This window comes from Echinops telfairi, unplaced genomic scaffold (genome assembly GCF_000313985.2).
Source record: "Echinops telfairi isolate 266 unplaced genomic scaffold, ASM31398v2 ScPeMD7_5;HRSCAF=22, whole genome shotgun sequence".
Classification (NCBI taxonomy): Eukaryota; Metazoa; Chordata; class Mammalia; order Afrosoricida; family Tenrecidae; genus Echinops; species Echinops telfairi.
Window position 1 is genome coordinate 3,626,684 of NW_022103901.1, and position 22,167 is coordinate 3,648,850.

Here is a 22,167-nt window from a genome sequence, read left to right on the forward strand (position 1 = left end):
GAACCCCCAAAACACATAGCGCCTCTTACCCGTTACATAAGGTAAAAGTACTCGAGACGTCTCCTAAAAGTGGAAGCGCGTGGACTTATGGGAACTGGAGTCCAGTGGAGTGCAGTTATCCGCGGCGGACCCTGGTGGGCGGACTTCCGCTGTTCTGCGCGTGCGCGCCTGGCGTCTGCGCGTGCGCACGGCTGCCGCGCTGTCCTCGCTTCCGGTCCCTCCGCAGGTCAGCGCTCGCCCTCGTTCCCAGGCTTTGGCCTGCTGTGGGCGAGCATCGCAGCGAGCGCGGGCTGTGCGGAGGCGCGAGCTCCGCGGACCACGGCGCTGTGGCTGGTGGCGCCGAGCCGGGCCGTGCTGGCCGCAGCGGAGAAGGCCCTCGGCGGCGGTGGACACCTCTCTCGGCCCGGGCCCTGGACGCTCGAGGCCCGGCCCGTCCGCATCGCAGGCGGCCCTGGTCCGCTTTTGCCGGCGATCTGGCTGAAGCCCCGGTGTAGTGGTGAGCTCCACCCCCACCAGGAACGATCCGGCCGAAGTGGACTTGAGAACAGGACCCCTTCCTTGACGTGGACACTCGGGAGCAGAGGCCCCGCCAGAGAGGTCAGCACCAGCCGCCGGCCGCTCCCCGAGCCGTGAGGCAGAGGCGGAGCCGCCCCCGAAGGGGTAGGTGGTGGCCCTGCGGCCCTGAGCGAGGCCCACGTGAGGACATTGCAGGCTGTGTGATAATATGGGTGCTCACCGCTTCCACAAGTGACCAGTGCGCTGGGTTTGAGGGCATGGGGAGGGGCCCGGCAGCGCAGGAAAGGCCCTTGCCTGGGGACTTACAGTGAGGACAGGGCTTACTGGAGGAGAAGGAAGGGGTCACCAGTCCCAGCTAAGGACATTCTCTCGCCACTCCTCCCCTCACACCCCGACATCACACCCTGCCTCCACCTGCTCTCACCACCCTCTCCTTACACCCAGCGCCACCTCCGCGCGTCAACCTTCTGCCCTTGGAGTGCACTGAAAACCCCAAACGAACCCCGGGACCCAGCAGTTCATTCTTGACTTATGGCGGCCCCGTGTGTTAACAGCGTCGAACTGTGCCTCAGGCTCCCGGCTGTCATGTTTGGGAGCAGATCCCCCCGCTTGCTTCCCTAGTGGGGCTGAGTGGCTTGGAACGGCCAAGCCGTCCCTTCGGACCGGAAATCAATCCGCCGGCAACATCCAGGTGCCTGCCCAGTACACAGTGCAGGCGAATACTGCGCGGGTTCTCCAGGTGCCTCGTTTGAGGAGAAATGTGGGGCTGAGGAGGTGGGTGACTTGTGCAGAATGGCAGGGCTTGGGATTGGTGACAGGTCAGTATTCCCTCTGGCAGCCTGGCACCTCATGAGGCCATTGGTTTGTCCCCGCCCCCCACCCCACCCCCTAGGTCCGCCGTCAAGCTCACAGTCCAGTGCTTCCCCGAGACGGCTGAAAATGGAGAAGCCCCAGGTGAGTGTTTCCAGCCACGTATTTATCCTCGAATTTGCTTGACAATACAGTGCGTTTTAGGAAGCGTGTAAAGCAGCGGTTCTCGGGGGCTGGACGACCCTTTCATAGGGGTCGCCGGATTCATAACAGCAGCAAAATTGCACTTATAAAGTAGCAACGAAAATAATTTTATGCTTGGTGCGGTCACCAAAACATGAGGAACTATATTAGAGGGTTGTGGCATTAGGAAGGTTGAGAACCACTGCTGTAAGGCTTCCTTTTATGTTTTTAAGAAAGATCTGGCAGTGTATTATATATGTATATGTATACTTATATATAAAATCTGTTATACTAGATTTTCTTATTTTTTAACATATTTGTACCGTGAATTAGGTGACGGAGTGTGGGTTTACCTTTAAAGGGAGGAAGTGGAAATAGAGAAAAGATGTGGCTGTGGCGTGGCAGAATAGCCCCGGGTCTCATGGGGGGCGGGGGGAGGGGGGGGCCTGCAGAGCTGATTTGGCCAAGCTGCGGGATGTCGCATGCGCTTGGCATTCGTGGCTGAAAGATGACGAGTAACCATCTGCCTTAGTTATAACGAGGGCTGCTAACACAGAAATAACACCACGTGGGTGGCTGTAACAGAATTTCTTCTCCCACAGTCTGGGAGACTAGCAGTTCCCGCAGGGCGCCGGCTCCAGGAGAGGGGAGGGTGCTTATCTCTCTTCTGCTTCCCTGTCTCAGGTTCTTTAGCACCTCTCATGGGCCATCTGTGCCTGCTGGTTCACTCTGCTTTTGTAGATCTCACCGGAGACTAATGTAAGCCACACCCCTCCCTAGTGCTGCCTCACTCACGTGACAGATGCACCATCTAAGCCTCAGGTATAAAAACCACTACCAGCAAGTCAGTTTCGACTCCAACCCCGGAGGACTGGGTAGCGCTGCCTCCATGGGTTTGCACGGCTGTACGTCTTTACGTAGTGCAGACTGCCGCATCGTTCTCTCGTGGAGGGACTGGCGGGAGAGCCTTTCGGCCTCTGACTCCTCAGCAGCTGAGCACTTAGCCCTGCACCACCAGGGCGCCTCCCACGGAATCGGGTTGGGATTTATAACACAAGCTGTGAGGGGGACACGTTTCAGTCCATGACGCCATCCACGAGGAGACTTACATTGGCTATCAGAGGCGCTTTGGCTTCCCCGTTGGTTTTGTATGTTCCATGGCATTCGACCCGGTTTTTCCCTTTGACTGATCTTGATGTAGTTGCAAATAGCCTTCCTAAAGAACCACCCACAAGCCAATGCCTTTCATGCCTCAAACTTGTCTCCATGCAAGGAGAGGCCATCTGGGCCCCCAAGGAGGGTGTGGTGTGTGTAAGTTGCCTGGGGACAAAGCACATCATTTGTTGTTAGGGGCCATCTGCTGGGCTCAGACTGGGAGCGACCCCACTTACAACACGAGGCAGCACGGCCCGGCCTGTGTAATCCTCATAATTGTTGTTTGTGCCCGTGGTTGCAGCCGCTGCTGCAATCCACCTCACGGAGGGTCTTTCTGTTACCGAGCATCAGGCTCTCTGGAGACTGGGCCCTCTGGTGACGTGTCCACAATACATGAGGCGACGTCTCGCCGTCCTCTGTTCTAAGGAACATGGCTGTACCGGACAGCTCTTGTTGTTCTGGCAGTCCATGGAAATGGGGAGCATGGCTGTGAGTCGGCGAGAGGGCCTGGCAGAGTCTGTGGGCTGGGGGTGACTGGCGCTTGGTTAGTGATGGGATGGACCACGTGGCTTTCCGTTCTAGTCACTTCTCTTTCCTCAAATAGGAATCACCAGCTCACCGGCTAAGAGTGGGGATGAGGTTGAGGTAGAGTTTGCGACAGCCCCCAAATGATGAGGATTTGAACAATAGATTCTTTGGGAAAGGGTTGCCAGAGCATCCGAACAATGCTGTCCCTATGAATGCCTTGCTGTGCATTCTGTTCTTGAGATGGTTTTGCGTGGAGGATTTGCAGCTCAACAGCACCCTCTTGCGTCAGTATGTATAGGTCCAGCTTCTTCCACCATGGTCGTGTTCTTCCAGCCCCTAGCAGATAGCCCCTGCCCAGAAACCCTGCTCCAGTAAAGGGAGTGCTTGGAGAAGTATCCCGTCTCTCCCAAATTGCTGCTCTGGGTGGGAGCCTGTAACCCAGCTCCAGCCTCCATTATTGTCAAGCTCTCTGGATTATGGCCTGTATGGAGCAGGTTTTTAGTGCTCATCTGCCCTGGATGGTTCCCTCTTCTTGGTGAAACTAAGCCCAAGTCTTTGATACCTGCCATTCTGACCAGTTGTGCTAACCAAGTGCAAAATAAATTTTCTGAAACTCATTTTCTCAAAGCTGGAAAAAGCTTGACGAGTGATTTTGTTTTGCTTTGAAGACAGAGGAGACGCAGCACAGGCTTCTCCTTCTCCCTTTGCCCTGACGTGAGCTTGGCCCAGATGCCCAAACACTCGGCATCCTGTTGTTCCTGTTTTCACGCAGCCACGCCTGCCAAATAGAAACCGGCCTCGTTTCTCCCCCTTCGTATTGTAGTGCTCATTGTTGTTTTTTGTTTGCTTTGGTTTTTCTGATAAGGCGCAGCTAGAAGCGATTTCCAAACTCACACAATTGTACGTTTTGTGACTGCAATTACAGAGCCAGAAACTTGGAGCAGGTGCACATTGTCCCACTTCCGATTACAATTAGCCTGCTGCTGTGGACTCTGCACCTGCTCTCCTTTCCCCGTGCTGCTCTAACGAAATACCACAAGTAGGTGGTTTGCAAAGAACAGAAATTTAGTCTCTCGCAGTTTAGGAAGCTGGGAGTCTGAATTTCGGGTCCCTGCTGTAAAGGAAGTATGTGCGTGTATCTCCCCATCTTCCCCAACCCCTGCCTTCTCCTGGGCTTTCGCCCTCCCTCCCCAAGAGTCCTCAGTTTCTGTGGAACTCTGCATGTGGTGTCTGCTCCCTACCCTCCTTTGTGCTAGCTTGTTCTCTGTGCTTATGCCGTTCCTTATAAAGCAAAGTGATTCAATTTCAGACACATCCTACTCTGCTAAGGAGTCCTCATGGCAGAGAGAGTTGCACACGGGACTGTTAACCACAAAGTCAAAAGTTGGAACCCACCCGCTGCTCTGTGGGAGAAAGACGAGGCTGTCTGCTCCCATAAAGATTCACAGCCTTGGGGACCCCAGGAGCAGTTCTACTCCACCCTACAGGGTCCCTGCCACTGGATGGCGGTGGGTTTGGTTTTCTGTCCAGTATGTTAGGGTCTCATTGACCCTAACAAAGAGCATCCCCTTCCCAAATAGGGGCATCCACATGAGTCTGGGGTGGGATTCCCACACAATTCAAACCATTACTGTTCTCTCCCTCTCTTGCATTGGTCAGAACATTTCCTATGTAGGAATGTAATTGGGTAAACCTTCATCTCATTCACAATTAAAAGTTTTTTAAAAGAATGTAATCGGTTCACTTGAGTAACATATGTTGATTCGTTCATTCACTCAAAAGATGAGCTTTTTCTTAGCTTCTGAGATTCCAAAAGGAATAAAGGTTTTCTTCTCTAAGATATGGGAATGGCTCAAAGATAAGCAAATACTTAGCTAGGAGCTGTGTAAGGACAATAGACCGGAAATGTGGGTGAAATGAAATGCTGTGTTTGTGTCTGTTAGGCGTGTTTAGGGAGGAGATTTTTTGCCAGTGTACATCAGTCATCACCAGAGATAGGTACAGGCACCCTTCTTTGATCTCACTGTGTTTTGCTGGTAATGACACTGGTATTATTTGTTCTTCTTGCCTGAATCAGTCTGAAACTGCTGCCTTTCTTCTCCATACTCCTCCTCCCCTTAGGAATGACCTGCAAGTCCTTTGCCCTGTTTTGATCCATTGTACAAATCACCATGTTAATCAACCCTCAAATCGTAGGTTCCATTTGACAAGACGGATGCCCCAGGGGCAGCACTATGCAATAGGCAGACTTCTGGACCCCTGACTTCTCATCGGGGCAGCCAAGCTGGAACTAGTGGTTCCTGAAGAGGGCCAGAGCCTCCAGGTGGAGTCACCCCCAGCTCCTAGACAGAACTGGGAAGACTGTGAGATCTGGGGCAGCGGTGGCGTTTGAGAGAGAAGCCTGGGTTTGTGGTGTCGGTTTGGGCAACATTGACATACATATGGATATTCCAGACATAGAATTAGAGCCACAGGGCAACCCTGGGTCACTCCCAAACCAGGAGTGTGAATAGAAACAAATGAACCCAAGAGTGAGCCTTGGGCACTCCCACTTTCGGATAAATTAGGTGACAGACGGGGGCCAGTAAAGGTGCCTGAGGAGCAGCAGCCAGAGACGTCGGAGAGAACTAACAGGTCCAGGTCTGGAAGCAGAAGGAAGAGAGGGTTCTAAGAAGCAGCATGCCTCCTAGGCTTTCACAGGGGCCTTCAAGGTCCTGGGCTTCTCAGCAGGAGGGCCACACATGGTCCCCCATGTGTCTTTCTCTCTCAGTCTGTAACGTGGGGGAGGAAAGCTCACAATGTGGGCAGTGGGCTTGGTAAGACCTCATCCCCTTCTGTTTTTCCGTGTCACTCAATACCAATCGTGGTGCCATTGCAGGGGTCAGTGTCTTTCAAGGATGTGGCTGTAAACTTCACCCAGGAGGAGTGGCAACGACTGGACACTATTCAAAAGACAATGTACAAGGACGTGATGCTGGAGAACTACAGCCATCTGACTTCACTGGGTGAGGAGACCAAGGTTGCTCAGACACATGGGGCTGCTCTCTGACATAGTGGCTTTAACTGTGATGGAACAAATACGTTTAACCTCTCTTGGGCACCAGGCAGGACGTATTGTTTTTCTTTCTCCCCTTGGTGAATAGTTCTGATTGTGGCAAAGCCTAGATGGGCCTGGGCACAGTGCAGCTGTTTCGGCAGGATGTTCTTCTGACATCAGTGCTCCCAACGCCAAGCAGCAGCCTCAAGTCCTCTTCCATTTCTCACCAACAGGGCATCCCATTATCAAACCGGATGTTATCACCAAGTTGGAGCAAGGAGCAGAGCCCTGGATAGTAGAAGGAGAACCCCTACTTCAGAGTTGCCCAGGTGTGTTAGTGGGGGCAGTCAGGAGACTGGTAACTTGGAGGTGCTTCTCCGGACTTTGCCCCCCATGGTCCCCAACCTTTCGTAGTGACTGAAGAGAGATGCTTTTGTGCCTTCGATACTGAATCTCATCCCCAGCCCTCCTTCCCCACAAGGCAGTGTCACAGAGCTCTGTACTTGCGGACTGCTCCCCAGATTCCCTTCCTCTCCTTCGACCTTGGCCTTGGTTCCCTCTCACTTGCATTTTCAGTGACCCATGCCACTGATTGGTTCCCAGGCATTCATAAGCCCGCCCCGAAACACAACTGACTGTGACTGCTGTCCTTGTTCCCTTACTGCGAAACACCGCTAACTGGTCGTTAGCCCCGTTTCATGTGTCCTTGTCTTTCCTTGAGGTCAGATGCCACATGCCCATCCTGTGCTCAGCCAGGAGAGTCGGTTCCTCTTTATGGTGGTGCACTTTGCTTCATCCTGTAGGCATTTTTGTTGTTCCTGAAGTCCATCCTTAAGTCTGGTGACCGCAGTAACTTGGTCTGCCCTTTTACCTACGTGTTTGTTTTCGTCTTGCCTTTCTCCTTACCATTCTGTTCCTTGACCTTGACTAGTTCCTTGTCAGAACAGGTACTCAGTAAGCATTAGCAGTTTCGTACGTCTTGAGTCATTTGCCCTAGACCCCTGCGCCTCCCGGAATGGCTCTGTTTCTGCCTGGAGTGGTTTTCTTGTTTCCTGGGTTTCTCGAAGGGCTCCTCCAGTCTAACCCCTGAAGAAGAGCTTCTGTGGATTGTTTTGAGGCTGCTCACACCCAGCCTCCACCTCCACTAGCCAGCCTGTGCGCTGCAGGGACAGGCCGACTCTTCCCTCCTTCGTGTTGAAGGAGATCAGGAACTCTCCCATATCACGACTTCCATTCACCTTCCCACAACCTTTATTTACTAAATTGTATTGCTCCCTCCGTCCCACTACTGGCCACTGTGGGATCACCTCAAAATATATACTTTTCCTAAAGGATTACAGATCACTCCAGAATTATTGGTTCTTGTACTATGTGAAATGTCTTTATTTTTTCTCTGTATCATCTTTGTTTCTTTTGATATCATGTAAACAAAAAGTTTTTATTACGGCATGCCTGGATTGCTCTGAGCCCTAACTGACTGTAAAATCCATTTGTCTGAAGTAATCTTACTTTGTTCTCACCACTAGTCTGTAGCTATTTCCTATTACTTCCTAAAACTCAGAAGACCAAACTCACTGCCATTGAGACGGTTCCAACTCATGACAACTCCGTTGGCTACAGTAGAACTGCCCCCATGTGTTTCTGAAGCTCTCAGTCTTTTTGTTTTAAATACTTTTATTGGGGGCCGGAGCTCTAAATCTTAATGGAAGCAGTTGGTGAGCTGCAATTAGCAGCCCAATGCATAACCAGTTATACTACCAGGGCTTCTAATTACTTCCTAGAGATCATTTAAATTCCTTGTCAATTCAGCATCCCCACAATATCATCCTATATTATCTTTCAAAATTCATAGTCTTTTTTCCCCCCAAAACTCTCTGTAAACTTTATTTCTTCTAGACTCTTAAATGTATTCTGTCCGTATGATTATTGTACGTACATCTTTACATTGTGCTATGGTGTTTTCACTGGTCCACATAACACATTTAAGCCTGAGTTCAAAATTTCCAGCTCTTTGAAGATTTTCCTTCCTTACTATAGCATCACTTCAGTTTCTTCCTTCTCTTAAATTTAATTCCACTCACTGTGGTTCTGCCTTAAAAATAATTAAGTCTGGTTATGTAGTCTGTTGTTTGGTCGTAGGTATTTTTTGCTTGATTGTCTTTCCTCTCAGATAGTAATCCTATAAAGATGAGTGTGTGGTCCTCCCTTGGTGTAGTATGTAACATATAATAGACATTTACTTCGTTGATCATTTGTGGAGCTAGGGAGGTGAAATGACTTACCCAGAAATGATGTATAGATAATAGCTTATAACTATATGCGCCTTGGCCACATCCCCGTATATTTTGAAAGTACTTGAAAGATACTCATATGAATCTGATGAAGAACAGCTCTTTTAGTTTCCACTCAGGTTAGAAAAGAACTAGAATATAGTCATATTTTTTAGAAGATACTTTTTGGTAAAGAGACCAGGGCTGCATAAATAAGTTTACAGCTTAGCATTTTACAAGGAATGTGCATGTACTAATGCAAGGCTGAACAACTTTGTGCTAAAATTATTTTGTGAGCACTATTATTTTCTACTTTTAAGGAAGAAAGGACCTAGAAGTAGGGAAGGGAATTTCTTCTTGTGGATTATAAACATGAATAGAGCAGATCAAGGTGGGAAGTCAAGCACATGAATAAAACATTAAGAGTACAGACTTGTGGTTGGAAATGAGCTGGGGCATTTATTAGGTACAAAGAGCTCAGCTTCCTAGAACAGAAATAACTTTTGGTTGCCCATATTAATGCCAGGTTGATAATATTGTGAATCCAGGTGATGAAAAGGATTCGTCTTTTATTTTTTCCCATGTTCTGCATTGATATTTTTAGCAGTGATGGGTTTAGGGAAGTTGCAGCTTTTGGGTGATTTAGTTTTACTTTGTGTAGACAATAGCAAGGACAATAGTGGAGTCTATCCACAAATGTTTAAGTTTAATGAAAATAGTTGTTTTCGGGAAGAATCAGTCTGAATGTGTCTACACTAAATGAAACGCAAAGTAGGGAAGCACCACTCACATTCAGAATGTAGTGTCTCTAGAATGCCAGAGCCAGGACTGGTGTAAGACAGCTGTGAGGTTGAAAATGGTACATGTCAGATTCTGTACTGACTTTGTTTTTACTAATTTATGTAATCCCACAAGAACCTTGTGAGATAGGTACTATTATCTCAAATTTACAGGTGGATGAATTTTAGTCACAAAGGGGTAATAAATAAATTATCTTAGCCAGAGTTTATATTAAATTGCCCAAATAGGAACTAATATAATGTTATGGTCAGAGTGAGTTCAGTGTTGGATTATAACATCATTAGGATATTGAAGACGTGAACCATTTGAAAAGGCAGCCTACTCTTGTCTATTTATTACTTCCTGCTGTGCTTAGATTTGTTTGCTCCTCTTTTCAAGTGAAATAGAATTGCAGTTAAAGCCCAGATTGTATAGAAGTATTTCTCTAAGCATGAGGAAATTTGAATGAAACTTTATGACCCTACTGTACAGAATAAAAGAAATAAAATGAGTTTTAATGGATCTTGACTTATGAAAATGCTGCTACAAAGTCTCAGTACAAGGGGACAGAATGCCTTAGATTTCGATCTGTCTCTCCCAATTTCATAATAAATAATAAGGTTTAAATATATAATCCATACCAGGAGACCATCGTCATTCAGCATCCATCCATCCTTGTTATCTTACCAGTTTACCTCATTTACTGAAGTCCTTTCTATTCCTGCCTTGTCAGCCATTCATCTAACATCCTTTGTCTTTAATTATTGTTTCTTGTTTATATTTCAATTTCTGTGCTGTTTGCTTTCTTCATTTCTCCACCACTGGAGATTGTGTGTGTGTTTCCAAACTGAACAAATTAAGGGGAGAAAGTACACTTGAAATTATTATCATCACCTAACCTACAATAAGATATTTATGTGCAAGTTTCTTTCTTTATCTAATGTAGGAAGATATACAAAATTATGTTAATCTTTTCTCTCTTTAGAAGAAGCCCAGAAAGTTGATGACCTGATAGAGCGAGTTCAGAATAATGAAGATAAACCTTCAAGGAAAACCGTATTCATCAACAAGATCTTGATGGAAGAGAGAGGTAATGTTCTTGGTAAAACTTTTAGTGTGGAAACAAGCCCTGATTCCTCAAGAAAAATCTCCAATAAATGTGACTCATGTGAGAAAAGTTTAACATCTATTTCAGGGTATATTAGTAGTGATGGAAGTTATGCAGAAATGAGCCCTGATGAATGTAGTGGATGTGGGAAATCACTTCTCAATATTAAGCTTGAGAAAACTCATCCAGCAGAAAATGGGGAAGTTAACTCTCTAAATGATGAAAGTATTTATCAGAAAATTCATATTTTGGAGAAACCCTTTGAATATATTAATTGCCAGAAAGCTTTCCAAACAGAGACAGCTTTTGTTAATCACATGGAAGAGAAACCGTGTAAGTGGAATGAATCCGAAATAGCCTTCCTGCAAATGTCAAACCTTGGTGTACATCAGAGATCACATTTGGAAATGAAGCCCTATGAATGCAGTGAATGTGGGAAATCTTTCTGTAAAAAGTCAAAATTTATAATACATCAGAGGACTCACACAGGAGAGAAACCTTTTGTATGTAATCAGTGTGGGAAGTCCTTCTGCCAGAAAGGAACTCTCACTGTACATCTGAGAACACACACAGGTGAGAAGCCCTATGAATGTAGTGTGTGTGGGAAAACGTTCTACCAGAAATTACACCTTATTCAACACGAGAGAACTCATTCAGGAGAGAAGCCCTACGAATGTAGCTACTGTGGAAAAGCTTTTTGCCAGAAGACCCACCTCACACAACACCAGAGAACACATTCAGGAGAGAGACCCTATGTTTGTCATTACTGTGCAAAAACCTTCTCTCAAAAGTCAGCCCTTAACGACCACCATAAAATTCACACAGGTGTGAAACTGTATAAGTGTAATGAATGTGGGAAATGCTTCTGTCGCAAGTCTACTCTCACTACACACCAGAGAACGCACACAGGGGAGAAACCCTATGAATGTAATGAATGTGGGAAGTTTTTCTCTCGGTTATCCTATCTCACTGTACATTATAGAACTCATTCAGGAGAGAAACCTTACGAATGTAATGAGTGTGGGAAAACCTTCTACCTGAACTCAGCCCTCATGAGACATCAGAGAGTTCACACGGGCGAGAAGCCCTATGAGTGTAATGAATGTGGAAAATTATTCTCTCAGTTGTCGTACCTCAACGTACATCATAGAACTCATTCAGGTGTGAAACCCTATGAATGTAGTGAATGTGGGAAGTCCTTTTACCAGAATTCCGCACTCTGTAGACATCAGAGAATACACAAAGGAGAGAAGCCCTATGAGTGTTACATATGTGGGAAGTTCTTCTCTCAGATGTCATACCTCACCATACATCATAGGATTCATTCAGGAGAAAAACCTTATGAATGTAGTGAATGTGGGAAAACCTTCTGCCAGAATTCAGCCCTTAATAGACACCAGCGAACACACACAGGAGAAAAATCCTATGAATGTTATGAATGTGGAAAATTTTTTTCTCAGATGTCGTATCTAACTATACATCATCGAATTCATTCAGGAGAGAAACCATTTGAATGTAACGAATGTGGGAAAGCCTTCTCTCGGATGTCATACCTCACTGTACATTATAGAACTCATTCAGGAGAGAAACCCTATGAATGTAGTGAGTGTGGCAAAAAGTTCTATCATAAGTCAGCCTTCAATAGCCATCAAAGAATTCATAGGAAAGCAAACATGAATGGAATTGATATGGAAAGGCTTCTCTGAAGTCAGACTTCCTTTTATCCCATAGAATCCTTTCACTCTAATGAATAAGAATATCCAACCCAGAGAGTTCACATGTGAATGTGAAAAAGAAAATTAAAAATCTTTTGTTCTGTAGTCAGACTTGTAATCTGAAAATTCACAGGGTAGAACTTTTCAGCAAGATCACACAGCTTACTGGACACCAGACTATAAAAAGCGTAAAATTTTGTAAATACTATGTAGAGTAGACTCTATAAATTGACTGTACATTCAAAATATCAGGGAGTTTCTACCAAGGAGAGAAATCTATCAAGTAATGTGGAAACAGGACTCTACATTTTGGAGTTGTTAATAAAAGACTTCAGATAACAAACTTTTTTTGTGTAATGAAGAGGAGAGAGAAAACACAAAACGGGAGATATCTTTTGTGAACACGTGAGTAGATAATCTCTTGTATTAAAAAAGCAGTAAAACCATCAGGATCATTCATCAGAACAGCAACTTTAAGTAGGAGGCATAGTTCCTGATGAGGCAGGGCTTACTATTTTAGTTGTTATTATTCTACATTACAGGAATTATATGTTGTGTTTGAATCATGTTTGAAAAGGCATCGTATGCTCAGAATGATGATTGGTAATGAAAGATGGTAAAATTGCCCACTCTAAATAGCACTACCATGTTAATATTTTCATATACATTGTCATTGAAATATGCCTCACAGGCTTACAGTATACTTTGTGTTCCCCAAAGAATTATATTTTCATGAGAAGCCCTATTCTTGTTTGTCGGTCTATTTGGTTAATGAACGGAACCATTTAAAGAAATAATGGTCTTCTGGTGTTTTTAATTGTACACAATCAGTGGAAGATAAATCTATGCATATAATAGAAAACTGCTTAATTTTAAATTGTTAAACCTGGAGGCTCTATGAATGAAATACAGCTGTAGTACTCATTGCACTCTGTATAGTTTATAATGTACTTAAAATATCCCCATTTTGTATATTTATTGTTTTATTTGGTTGAGTACATAAGTGTACAGCACAGGAGTACTATGTAATTTAGGAATTTTCTATTTTTACTCGATATGATGTGCTTTTAAACATTGTGCATGCTTTTTCCTATTATTCGACTAATTGATTAACATGAACTTGTGGCAAGCATTGTTGAGTGACTGTCCTTCCTCGTCATTTCTTTCTCATTGTTTACTCATAAAATTTGGGTGTCCCTTCCTCTCATGAGTTGGGATAAATCTCAATTCAGTTCGGTCACTACTGAAAATCCCGTTCTTAATTCTGGGCAGATAAAGAGAATGTCTGTTAGGTTATTCCTGTAAAAGATTTCCTCAAAGACTCAAGGAATCATGCAGGGTGAAGTGGAATCTAGCTTTCAGTAAACATTACCTTGCCTGCACATGACACCTGGTTATGCCTCTACGAAATGACAGAGCACAAAGACTGGAAGAATCTGGAACCTGGATGATATTATTAAGCCACTAATCCAGTCACACTGGTGGCCACTCCACCCCTGGACTATTTCTTTTGTAAGAGGAAGCCTAGTTTAAGTGAGTTGGGCTAGTGGGCTCTGTTAGTAATAGCTAAAGGCATTCTATTTGTTTCAGAGTTACATTTTGTAGAAATTATGCAACTCAGAAATGGACTTTTGGGAAATCATTTATTTTGCACTGCTGATAAAAATATTTGCCTCATTTTCTGTAAATTTTAATGTGAATAGGTTGAGCATTAGAAATAAATTTGCTACAATTGAGTGTGCTTCTATGAACAGTCCTATCATTGACCGCTAAGAAATTAAATTTTGTAATATGCCAATGTCAGGTATAACTCCTTTTTTATAACAACATGCAGTCTTGTTTGAGTTCATTTAATTTATATTGTTCATTGATGCAATGTCAGCTGACAATATATGGTTATAGAAAGGATCTGATTTTATTTGCTTTCAAATGCCTACATATCCTGTGTTAGTCAAATAACTTACCCCTTTACCACTGAGGTGAAAGGCCCTATTTCTTATGAATTAAAATCACATATGGACCCCTTTTTGTTCCTCAGCACTTTTCCTGCCTATTCTCTTTAGATAATCGTGAATATGCTACATAACAGAACTAAATGTCTGGTAGGCTGCATATTATTGTGTAAGAACTCTATTCATAATATAGGTGTTGGAATAATACAGAGATATTCCTCATTAGTGTATTATTATAGCTTAATTCTACCATATGCATTTTTAAGTAATATTTTTGAAATGTAAAGGATTTACCTTGTTCTTTTTCTTCTATGGTTGCCTACATAATAAAGAGTCTAGTACAGATAAATGGTCCTAAACTGCCTCTTCAATAATGTCACTGTGGAGAATTTTCATAGTTTCAGAGATACAAATGTTTGCATATTACGACTTCTCCAATGTTAGGATTGAGAGCCCAGTCTAAAATAATTAGCACTGTTTTTATTCTTCCTTCCAAAACCAAACCCTGTGCCACTGAGTCCATGCCGACTCATAGTGACCCTATAGGACAGGGTAGACCTGCCCTGTGAGTTTCTGAGACTGTCACTTCTCTAGTAGAAAGCCTTGTCTTTCTCCCAAGACGCAGTTGGTGTTTGAACTGCTGACCTTGCAGCCAAACACATAACCACTATACCACCAAGGCTTCTTCCTTAGAGGCACTTAAAGACAGGTCTCTCTTAGATTTAATAAAAGGCAGTATTGGCAAAAAATATTTAACTCTTCCTACAAGAGCACTGTGGAGTTGCTGGCTCAGTTTACCTAGCCCGTTGAAAGGACTGAGAAGAGAATTGGTGGACTAAGCCTGAGCACCTGCATCTTACAGTGACTTCGTAACTTGAAGTGTAAGCCGACTTTCCTTACAGATACAAATCCCCTAGTTTTTTCCCCAGTCACCAGAGGAGTGAAAATAAAGACTTAATAGGAGATGGGCACCACAGTCACATTATTTCTTAGGCTAAAGATGCACTCGTTCTTTATTCCATCATCATGGTCCAGCCAAGCTTCTCCCAAGTGTTCTCAAGGCAAATGCCACAAGAGGGTGGCTTTAAGTATTTCATTTTCTCACTGTTTCGGAAGCTAACAGGCTGAAGTAGGGTGCCTTCTCTAGGGGCAGGCTTGCATTCTCTGCTGACTCTGGAGGACGGTCCTTGTCACTGCCGTTACTCAACCCCTTTGTCAGTCTTCCTGTCGCTGCCATTCATATTACCCCATCTCCGCTCTCTTGTTTGGTGTATCACAGGAGCACTTGACTTCAGATACGTTCTGCACTAATGATACCCTTTTAATGTAACCAAATACTCCCAAATGGAATCACAGCCTCGGGTGTAAGGGTTAGAAATTAACACATTCTAGTTCAGTCCATACCACTGTCCAAACAAGGTTGGATCGTGTGCCACATGGCTGCACCCCAGATAACTGTATGCTTTACAGAAGGCCTCAAAAGAGAATGAAGCCCACAGGGAATCTATTTCTTAAATTACATTATTTTTTCTTATCATAGATCCAAAACCAAATGCATTGCCATTGAGTCTATACCAATTCATAATGACCCTATAGAACAGGATAGAACTCCCCCTGTGGGTTTCTGAAACTGTACCTCCTTGTGGTAGTAGAAAGTCTCATCTTTCTCCAGTGGAGAAAGATGTTAGCAGCCCAATGTGTAACCACTTTGCCACCAGCTCCTATGTACTATAGATAACTACATAAAAAAGGATGTTCCCTTCTCTAATTTTAATGTCTAAGGGCGCTGCCAAATTGAAGAACTAGCATGGGCAATTCTTCCATTGCCTAAGCCTGCAGGTTCCATGGTAGTAACAGGAGTTTACAGAACCTGAGAACTGAGAATAACGCCTGGAAGAATAAAGGGCAGGTGTGTGCTGTGGCTGTACAGCCTCATCTGTTTGCCACTCTATTTTCACACATTCTCCCTTTGTTGAAAGAAGACCCCATTGTCTTGTTACTTGGTGCTGTTAGGAAAAGCACAAGTGGATGGCTTTGACAAATTCTCTGCTGGAGATAGCGATCGGACTGGTGCTGTCACAAGCCAAGGAGTGTTGGAGAAACAAGGAAGAAGTCTTTCCTGCAGCTTTTATATACACCAGAGCACTGATGACCCTTAGATTTCAGACTTCTGTCCTACAGGCCTGGGAAACATCAATGTGTTACTTTGGCATATCCGCGTTGCCATCATCGGGCTGTAACAGTAACTCTGGGAAATTAGGACAGTTGGGTCAAAGGTAAGTCCAGGACAATGGAAGCCTGAAGTGAAAGACCTGAGTTCAAATCCCAAGTCCTCAGCAATGTGGACCTAGGTAGATCACGTCATCTTTCTGAACCTTGTTCTCCATGATATAATTGGGATGGTTCTATGACGTCACAGGCTCTCAAAAGAAAAAAAAATAAGATCACAGCCAGTAAGTTGATTCTGACTCATAGTGACCCAATGGAAACAGTAGAAATGTACCTATGTTACCAAGACTGTGCATCTTTACGAAAATAGAAAGCCTCATCTTTTTTCTGTGGAGCTGCTGGTTGTGGTTTTGAACTGCTGACCTTGCGGTTAGCAGCCCAATGTGTAACACACTATGCTGTAATTATAACAATTAATTGAATTACTTAAAGGAAAGTGTCTTTTTCCGGGCGATGGCGTCTGAGGCGAACGAGTTACTCATAATGGCGGCAAGTGCAGAAGTCAATGAAGACTACCCGACTGAAATCATGACTGTTTGTCGACCTTTGAAACTTCCATCGGTGCCAGGGAAGAGATGCTGAAGATCATGATGTCTGTTTCTAGAAATGAGTTGCTGCAGAAGCTGGACCCCCTCAAACAAGCAAAAGTGGATTTAGTTTCTGCTTGCACATAAAAATCAATGTTTGGGGTGTATTTGGCCACTCAGGGAGCTAACCCCAAAGAATATCCAGTAAAGCAGGAATTGGAGTGAATCCGAGAACACATGAACAGGGTCAAGGAGATCACCGACAAGAAAAATGCCAGCAAGCTGGACAAAGGCACCGCCAGTAGATTCGTCAAGAACGCCCTCTGGGAACCCAAACCCAAAATTGCCTCAAAAGTTGCCCAAAAAGGACAAAAGTAAAACCTAACATTTTGGGTTTTGATATATTCATATTCAAAAAGTACATAGTTTTTTTTAAATGTTCTCCACAAAATGTATTCCCTGTTGAATTCGTCTTTGTGAAATTACACTTTGTGAAATACTTTCTGTTTGTTCCAGACAGATGAAGTTGTTTTTATTGCTTTTCCTCTGGGGAGAGAGCTGTGGCGCTTTGAACATTGTCTCTATAGTGTGTTTTAGCCCCTCTTGACTAGACACTGCGTTCCTTCATGGGGGCTTGTCTTTCAAGTACCATTTTTATAAACAACTCCGCAATTTAAGTGAAATGTTCTTGGTAAACATTTAGACTCTTTTCAGCGTGTCCCCCATGAAATATATGGCCTGAAGACTGGGTCTATGACAGGCGGTCCTTGCATTATGCATGAGTTCCTCCTCAGTCTGTCATTAACGCCGCTGTGGACATACATCAGGTACAGTTTTGGATCTAGTGCACATTAGTCTAATGTCAGTCTTAGTACACAGCATACCTTATTATGAGTAAAACTCATTTAGGAAACACTTCTGCATCCAATACAGTATCTTTTTGAAGATAACGCAGTAACAATGATATTGACACATGTAGCAAACACATGTTGCACCTGTGCTTATGAACCATTGTATCACGAACTCGTAATGAAATAGGCTGGGTGGGAGTTGGCTCCTAACAGGGGGTTGCGTACAAGATGTTTGTAGTGCGGGACTGTGTACAGTTGATCTGTTTTTGCTACGTTCTATTAAAATAAAATGATTTAAAAGTAAAAAAAAAAAAAGGAAAGTGTCTACCAAATAATATTATTTCAGAATAGTAATAGCCAATCATATAAGTGAAAATATCCAAGGGGATTTCAAAGAGTTCATGAGAAAACTTTATTATCTGTCAATTCCATTTTCCCACAAACTTTTTGAAGCCTCCTGAGTGATATTTAAGAAATAAACCCATTGTCATTGAGTCATTTCTGAATCATAGTGGCCATGTGTAGCAGAATATATTCTCCATAGCGTTTTCAATGGCTAATCCTTTGGAAGTGTATCACCAAGCTTTCTCAGACACATCAGTGTTTAGCAGTCTACTCAGTTGACTGATGTCACTGCTCAGGGGTGTTAGACAATATAAGGCATATAAAATGACTTTCCATGATAAATGTGTCTTCAATGCAGTGAGTGACACAGAGACATAAACAGGATTGGAATAACTAATGATAGAGCAAAACCAAATTTAGTTTGAGCCTTATGTCATGATAATGCATTTTTTCACTTGTATTTAAGATTGAGGTGTTTTTTTGTTTTTTTTAAAGATTGAGGTTTTAAAGACTATATAGTATGAACATTGTCAAATACTCTGCGGTGAAAGGAGATATTTTGTGAGCTTTTCCCGCCCTTAATTCTCTGAGATATTTTCTAACTAAGCCCTAAGGAGTTTTCTTTGCCCTAGATTGCCATCTGAGGGTCTGCTAATTTTCTTTAGGCTGATTGACATTTCCTGGGTAAACAACTTGCTGGTTTGATTATTTTGGTTTGGCCCCAGGCTGCTTTATACACAGCTTGCAGGCGATGACCAATATGCTTTGCAAATGAAGTGACTATGGTCTGCCAAGGATAGTGGTCAGTTTGTGGCCCTGCTGGGAGGGTCATGCTTTGAAATTGGTAAGGAGTTTGCAGCAGACTCCATAGGGGCAAGAATAGAGAATCAGGGAGAGGGGAATGAGAAACCACAAAGGGCTGTAACGTGGGTCAAGAGCTTGAACACTGAAGGCAGGCCAAGGCTTGAAAAACCCTGGCAGGGTTGGTGTTGGCAAACCCTGTTTCTCGGAATGCTATTGTGTTAGTTGAGGTAGACTAGAGACACAGATCCAGGGAGACTCGTGTGTGTGTAATAGAGAACTTTTTATAAAGAGCAATTATATTTTAAGAAAACATCCCAGCCCAGTCTAGATCAATTCCATAAATCTGTTATTAGCCGATATGTCCTATACTAGTATGTAAATTCCTCTTCAGACTCGCACAACGCATGCACTGGAAGATCACAGCCCAGTGAGTGGAACGTTTTGTGGATCCAGTGGCAGTGTAGGCATCTCAGCCCTGGCAGGGGTCTCTACATGGCTCCTCCAGCTCAGGGCACTAGTGTAGCTCCATGTGTCTTCTCAGCTGGAATGTCTCCCAGGGAGAGAGCATGTGTCCTGCCTCCAGCAAGCTATTTATCTCCTTAGGGCTTCCAAATGAGGTCATCAAGCTGCGACCTGATTGACAAGCTAAACTCCACCCCTTCACTCTTAAGTCTCAAATTGGCAACAGATTATGTAACTACCACAGCTACTAAGGGAGCTAAACAAAGCTTCTCTACTTAAGGGAACAAGAGCTCTAAAATTGATGGCGAGGAGGGCATAGAATGCCTGGTGGGGCTTGATCAAGTGTAATGTAGCCGAAGTACAGAGAGCTGAATTAAGGTCGAACATGATAGTGGGACAGGAGAAAAATAAAAGGAAATAGAGGACAGAACTAGGAGGCAGAAGCCATTTATAGAGGTATAAACATACACATGTACATATGTAACTATATTAATATATAATGATAGGTCTATGTGCATATGGTTACATGTTAAGTATTAAAGTAGCAGACACACATTGCGCATCTACTCAAGTCCTCCTTCAACACAAGAACACTGTTATAATAACCTGGCATTCTGTGATATTCACCTTCCCGACACAATCTCTGAAGACAAAATGGGTGCATAAGCAAATGTGGTGAAGAAAGCTGATGGTGCCCGGCTATTAAAAGCTACAGCATCTGGGGTCTTAAAGGCTTGAAGTTGAACAATCGGCCATCTAGCAGGGAAGCAACAAAGCCCACATGCAAGAAGCACACCAACCTGTGTGATCATGAGGTGTCGATGCAATCAGGTATCAGGCATCAGAAGGCACCAAAACAAACAACCTCCTTGATGTGAACAAGGGGGGCTGGAATGGAGACCTAAAGCCCATCTGTAGACAATTGGACATCCTCTTACAGAAGGGTCATAAGGAAGGGATGAGCCAGCCAGGGTGCAGTATACCACTGATGAAACACAACATTCCCTAGTTTTTGAATGCTCCACCCCACCCCCCATCATGACCCCAGTTCTACCTTACAAATCCGGCTAGACCAGAGCATGTACACTGGTACAAATAAGAGCTCTGGACACATGGAATCCAGGACAGATAAACCACTCAGGACCAATAATGAGAGTAGCAATACCATGAGGGGAGGGAGAAGGTGGGGGGCAATGGGGGAAAAGGATGAACCAATTGCAATGATTGACGTATGACACACACATCCCAGGGGAACAAACAACAGAAACGTGGGTGAAGGGAAACAGCAGATAGTGTAAAATATGAAAATAAAAATAATTTATAAATTATCAAGGGTTCACAAGGGTGGGGAAGAGGGGGGAAAAGAGGAACTCAAATAGAAAGGGCTCAAATAGAAAATGTTTTGGAAATGATAATGACAGCACAGGTACAAATATGCTCAACACAATGGATATATGGATTGTTATAAGAGCTGTAAGGACCCCCCCCAATAAAATGATTTATCTTTTTAAAAAATTAATTAAAGGTGGGGGGAAGCTGCTATACTAGTGTGTTAGGGCTGGGTTCTCTAGAGGCAAAAACAGTGATATACATACATATATAGTCACAGCTACACATATAGAGAAAGAGAAATTTATATCAAGAAAATAGCTCACACAACTGGAGAAGTGTATTAAGTGCCGTTTGGTGCAGGTCTGTAGGTAGGATGTTACACTGGAGGCTTCTGAATGGAATAGCTGCAGGTATGATGAACCAGAAAGTAGGAGGATAAACCAGGACATTGACAGGTTGGCGGCTACACAGGCAGATGAATCCAAGGTTGGCCGGGCAGGCTTGTGGCTTCGGAGTCCAGTAAAGCCAAGATTGGCAGGTCAAATGGCAGGCTGCTGATTGCTCCTAGAGTTGACAGACGATATAGCTGGCCCGTGGTTCAGACCCCAAGAATCAGCGGTCCATGGGTCAGATGCAGAATAGGAAACCAGCAGGAAGCAAAGTAGCTTCCCCACAGTGGCCACTTCTATAGGAATTAAGCCAAACCCACAAGGAAATGTCCTTTCAATTACGTCAGGGCTTTATCTGAGTAAGCATTTCCGCCTGATCTTACATCTGACTAGTTGATTGTATCGTTTTAAGTAATGTGGGGATCACTGGGCCTAAACTGCCAAACCACCATTTGACTAAGTCAAATGAAATCTCACGATCACAACTGGAGGCTGGGAGGCCACAGGCAGAGGTCTACCCAGCCGAGAGGCATTCGCATGGCCAAACAGAGGCCTGTTGAGGGCATCAAGAGGAGGCCTGCACAGTCTAGAGGGGGCATGCATGGCAAAGGGTCAGCTTGTTTGCATGGTCAAGAGGCGCTGAGAGAGCTGTCCTACACGGAAGAGGGGATGTGTTCTTCACTTCAGGGGAGCCTCTCAGACTTTCCTACACACTTCCTGATTCAGATGCAGAGGTAAAGCCTGTTACTTACTTAACCCATTTAGCTGCAAGCATAGCCTATGAGTTCCAGGTGGTCATTGCAAGGAACTAGCAAGCCCAGCAGAGAAGTGGAACGCCATAGGGAGCACAGCTGGTGTACGATTTTGGAAAAAAGGGTGAAGGGTGAAGGTAGATCTGACCATCTCGTGAATCAGCTTTGTGTTGGTCTCCGTTCTCATTCCCTCTAAAATTCAAAGACTAATAGGGCTGTAATCACCTTGCACACATAAAATTCAGAATGAACAGGATAATGAGCCCCCATATACACATTATCCAGATTCGAGAATAATAAGATTATTTTAACTGGTGATTCATGGGTCTATGTTTCACTCCTGGAGTCTTTCAAAGGAGCCAGGCTCTGCAGTGATTAAGTGACGGCTGCTAACACAAAGTTCGGTGGGGTGAGCCCTAGGC

The 22,167-nt window shown here is 44.3% G+C and overlaps 1 protein-coding gene and 1 pseudogene across 3 annotated transcripts; both read left to right on the forward strand.

Moving 5' to 3' along the window:
- The first annotated feature begins 396 nt into the window (after window positions 1-396).
- On the forward strand, window positions 397-14,403 carry ZNF12 (zinc finger protein 12). 3 transcript variants are annotated; one of them, XM_045285782.1, is made up of 5 exons: window positions 398-660; window positions 1,409-1,470; window positions 6,071-6,197; window positions 6,463-6,558; window positions 10,265-14,403. In XM_045285782.1, the coding sequence occupies exons 2-5, from the start codon at window positions 1,456-1,458 to the stop codon at window positions 12,091-12,093; spliced, it is 2,067 nt and encodes a 688-aa protein (XP_045141717.1). In that variant the 5' UTR covers window positions 398-660; window positions 1,409-1,455; the 3' UTR covers window positions 12,094-14,403. The 3 variants fall into 3 exon arrangements, with proteins under 3 accessions (XP_045141722.1, XP_045141717.1, XP_045141720.1); XM_045285785.1 differs by lacking the exon at window positions 398-660 and adding an exon at window positions 798-1,290; XM_045285787.1 differs by lacking the exon at window positions 6,463-6,558 and having other exon boundaries at window positions 397-660.
- Window positions 14,404-16,614: 2,211 nt separating this feature from the next.
- LOC101642673 lies at window positions 16,615-17,901 on the forward strand (annotated as a pseudogene).
- Window positions 17,902-22,167: the final 4,266 nt, after the last annotated feature.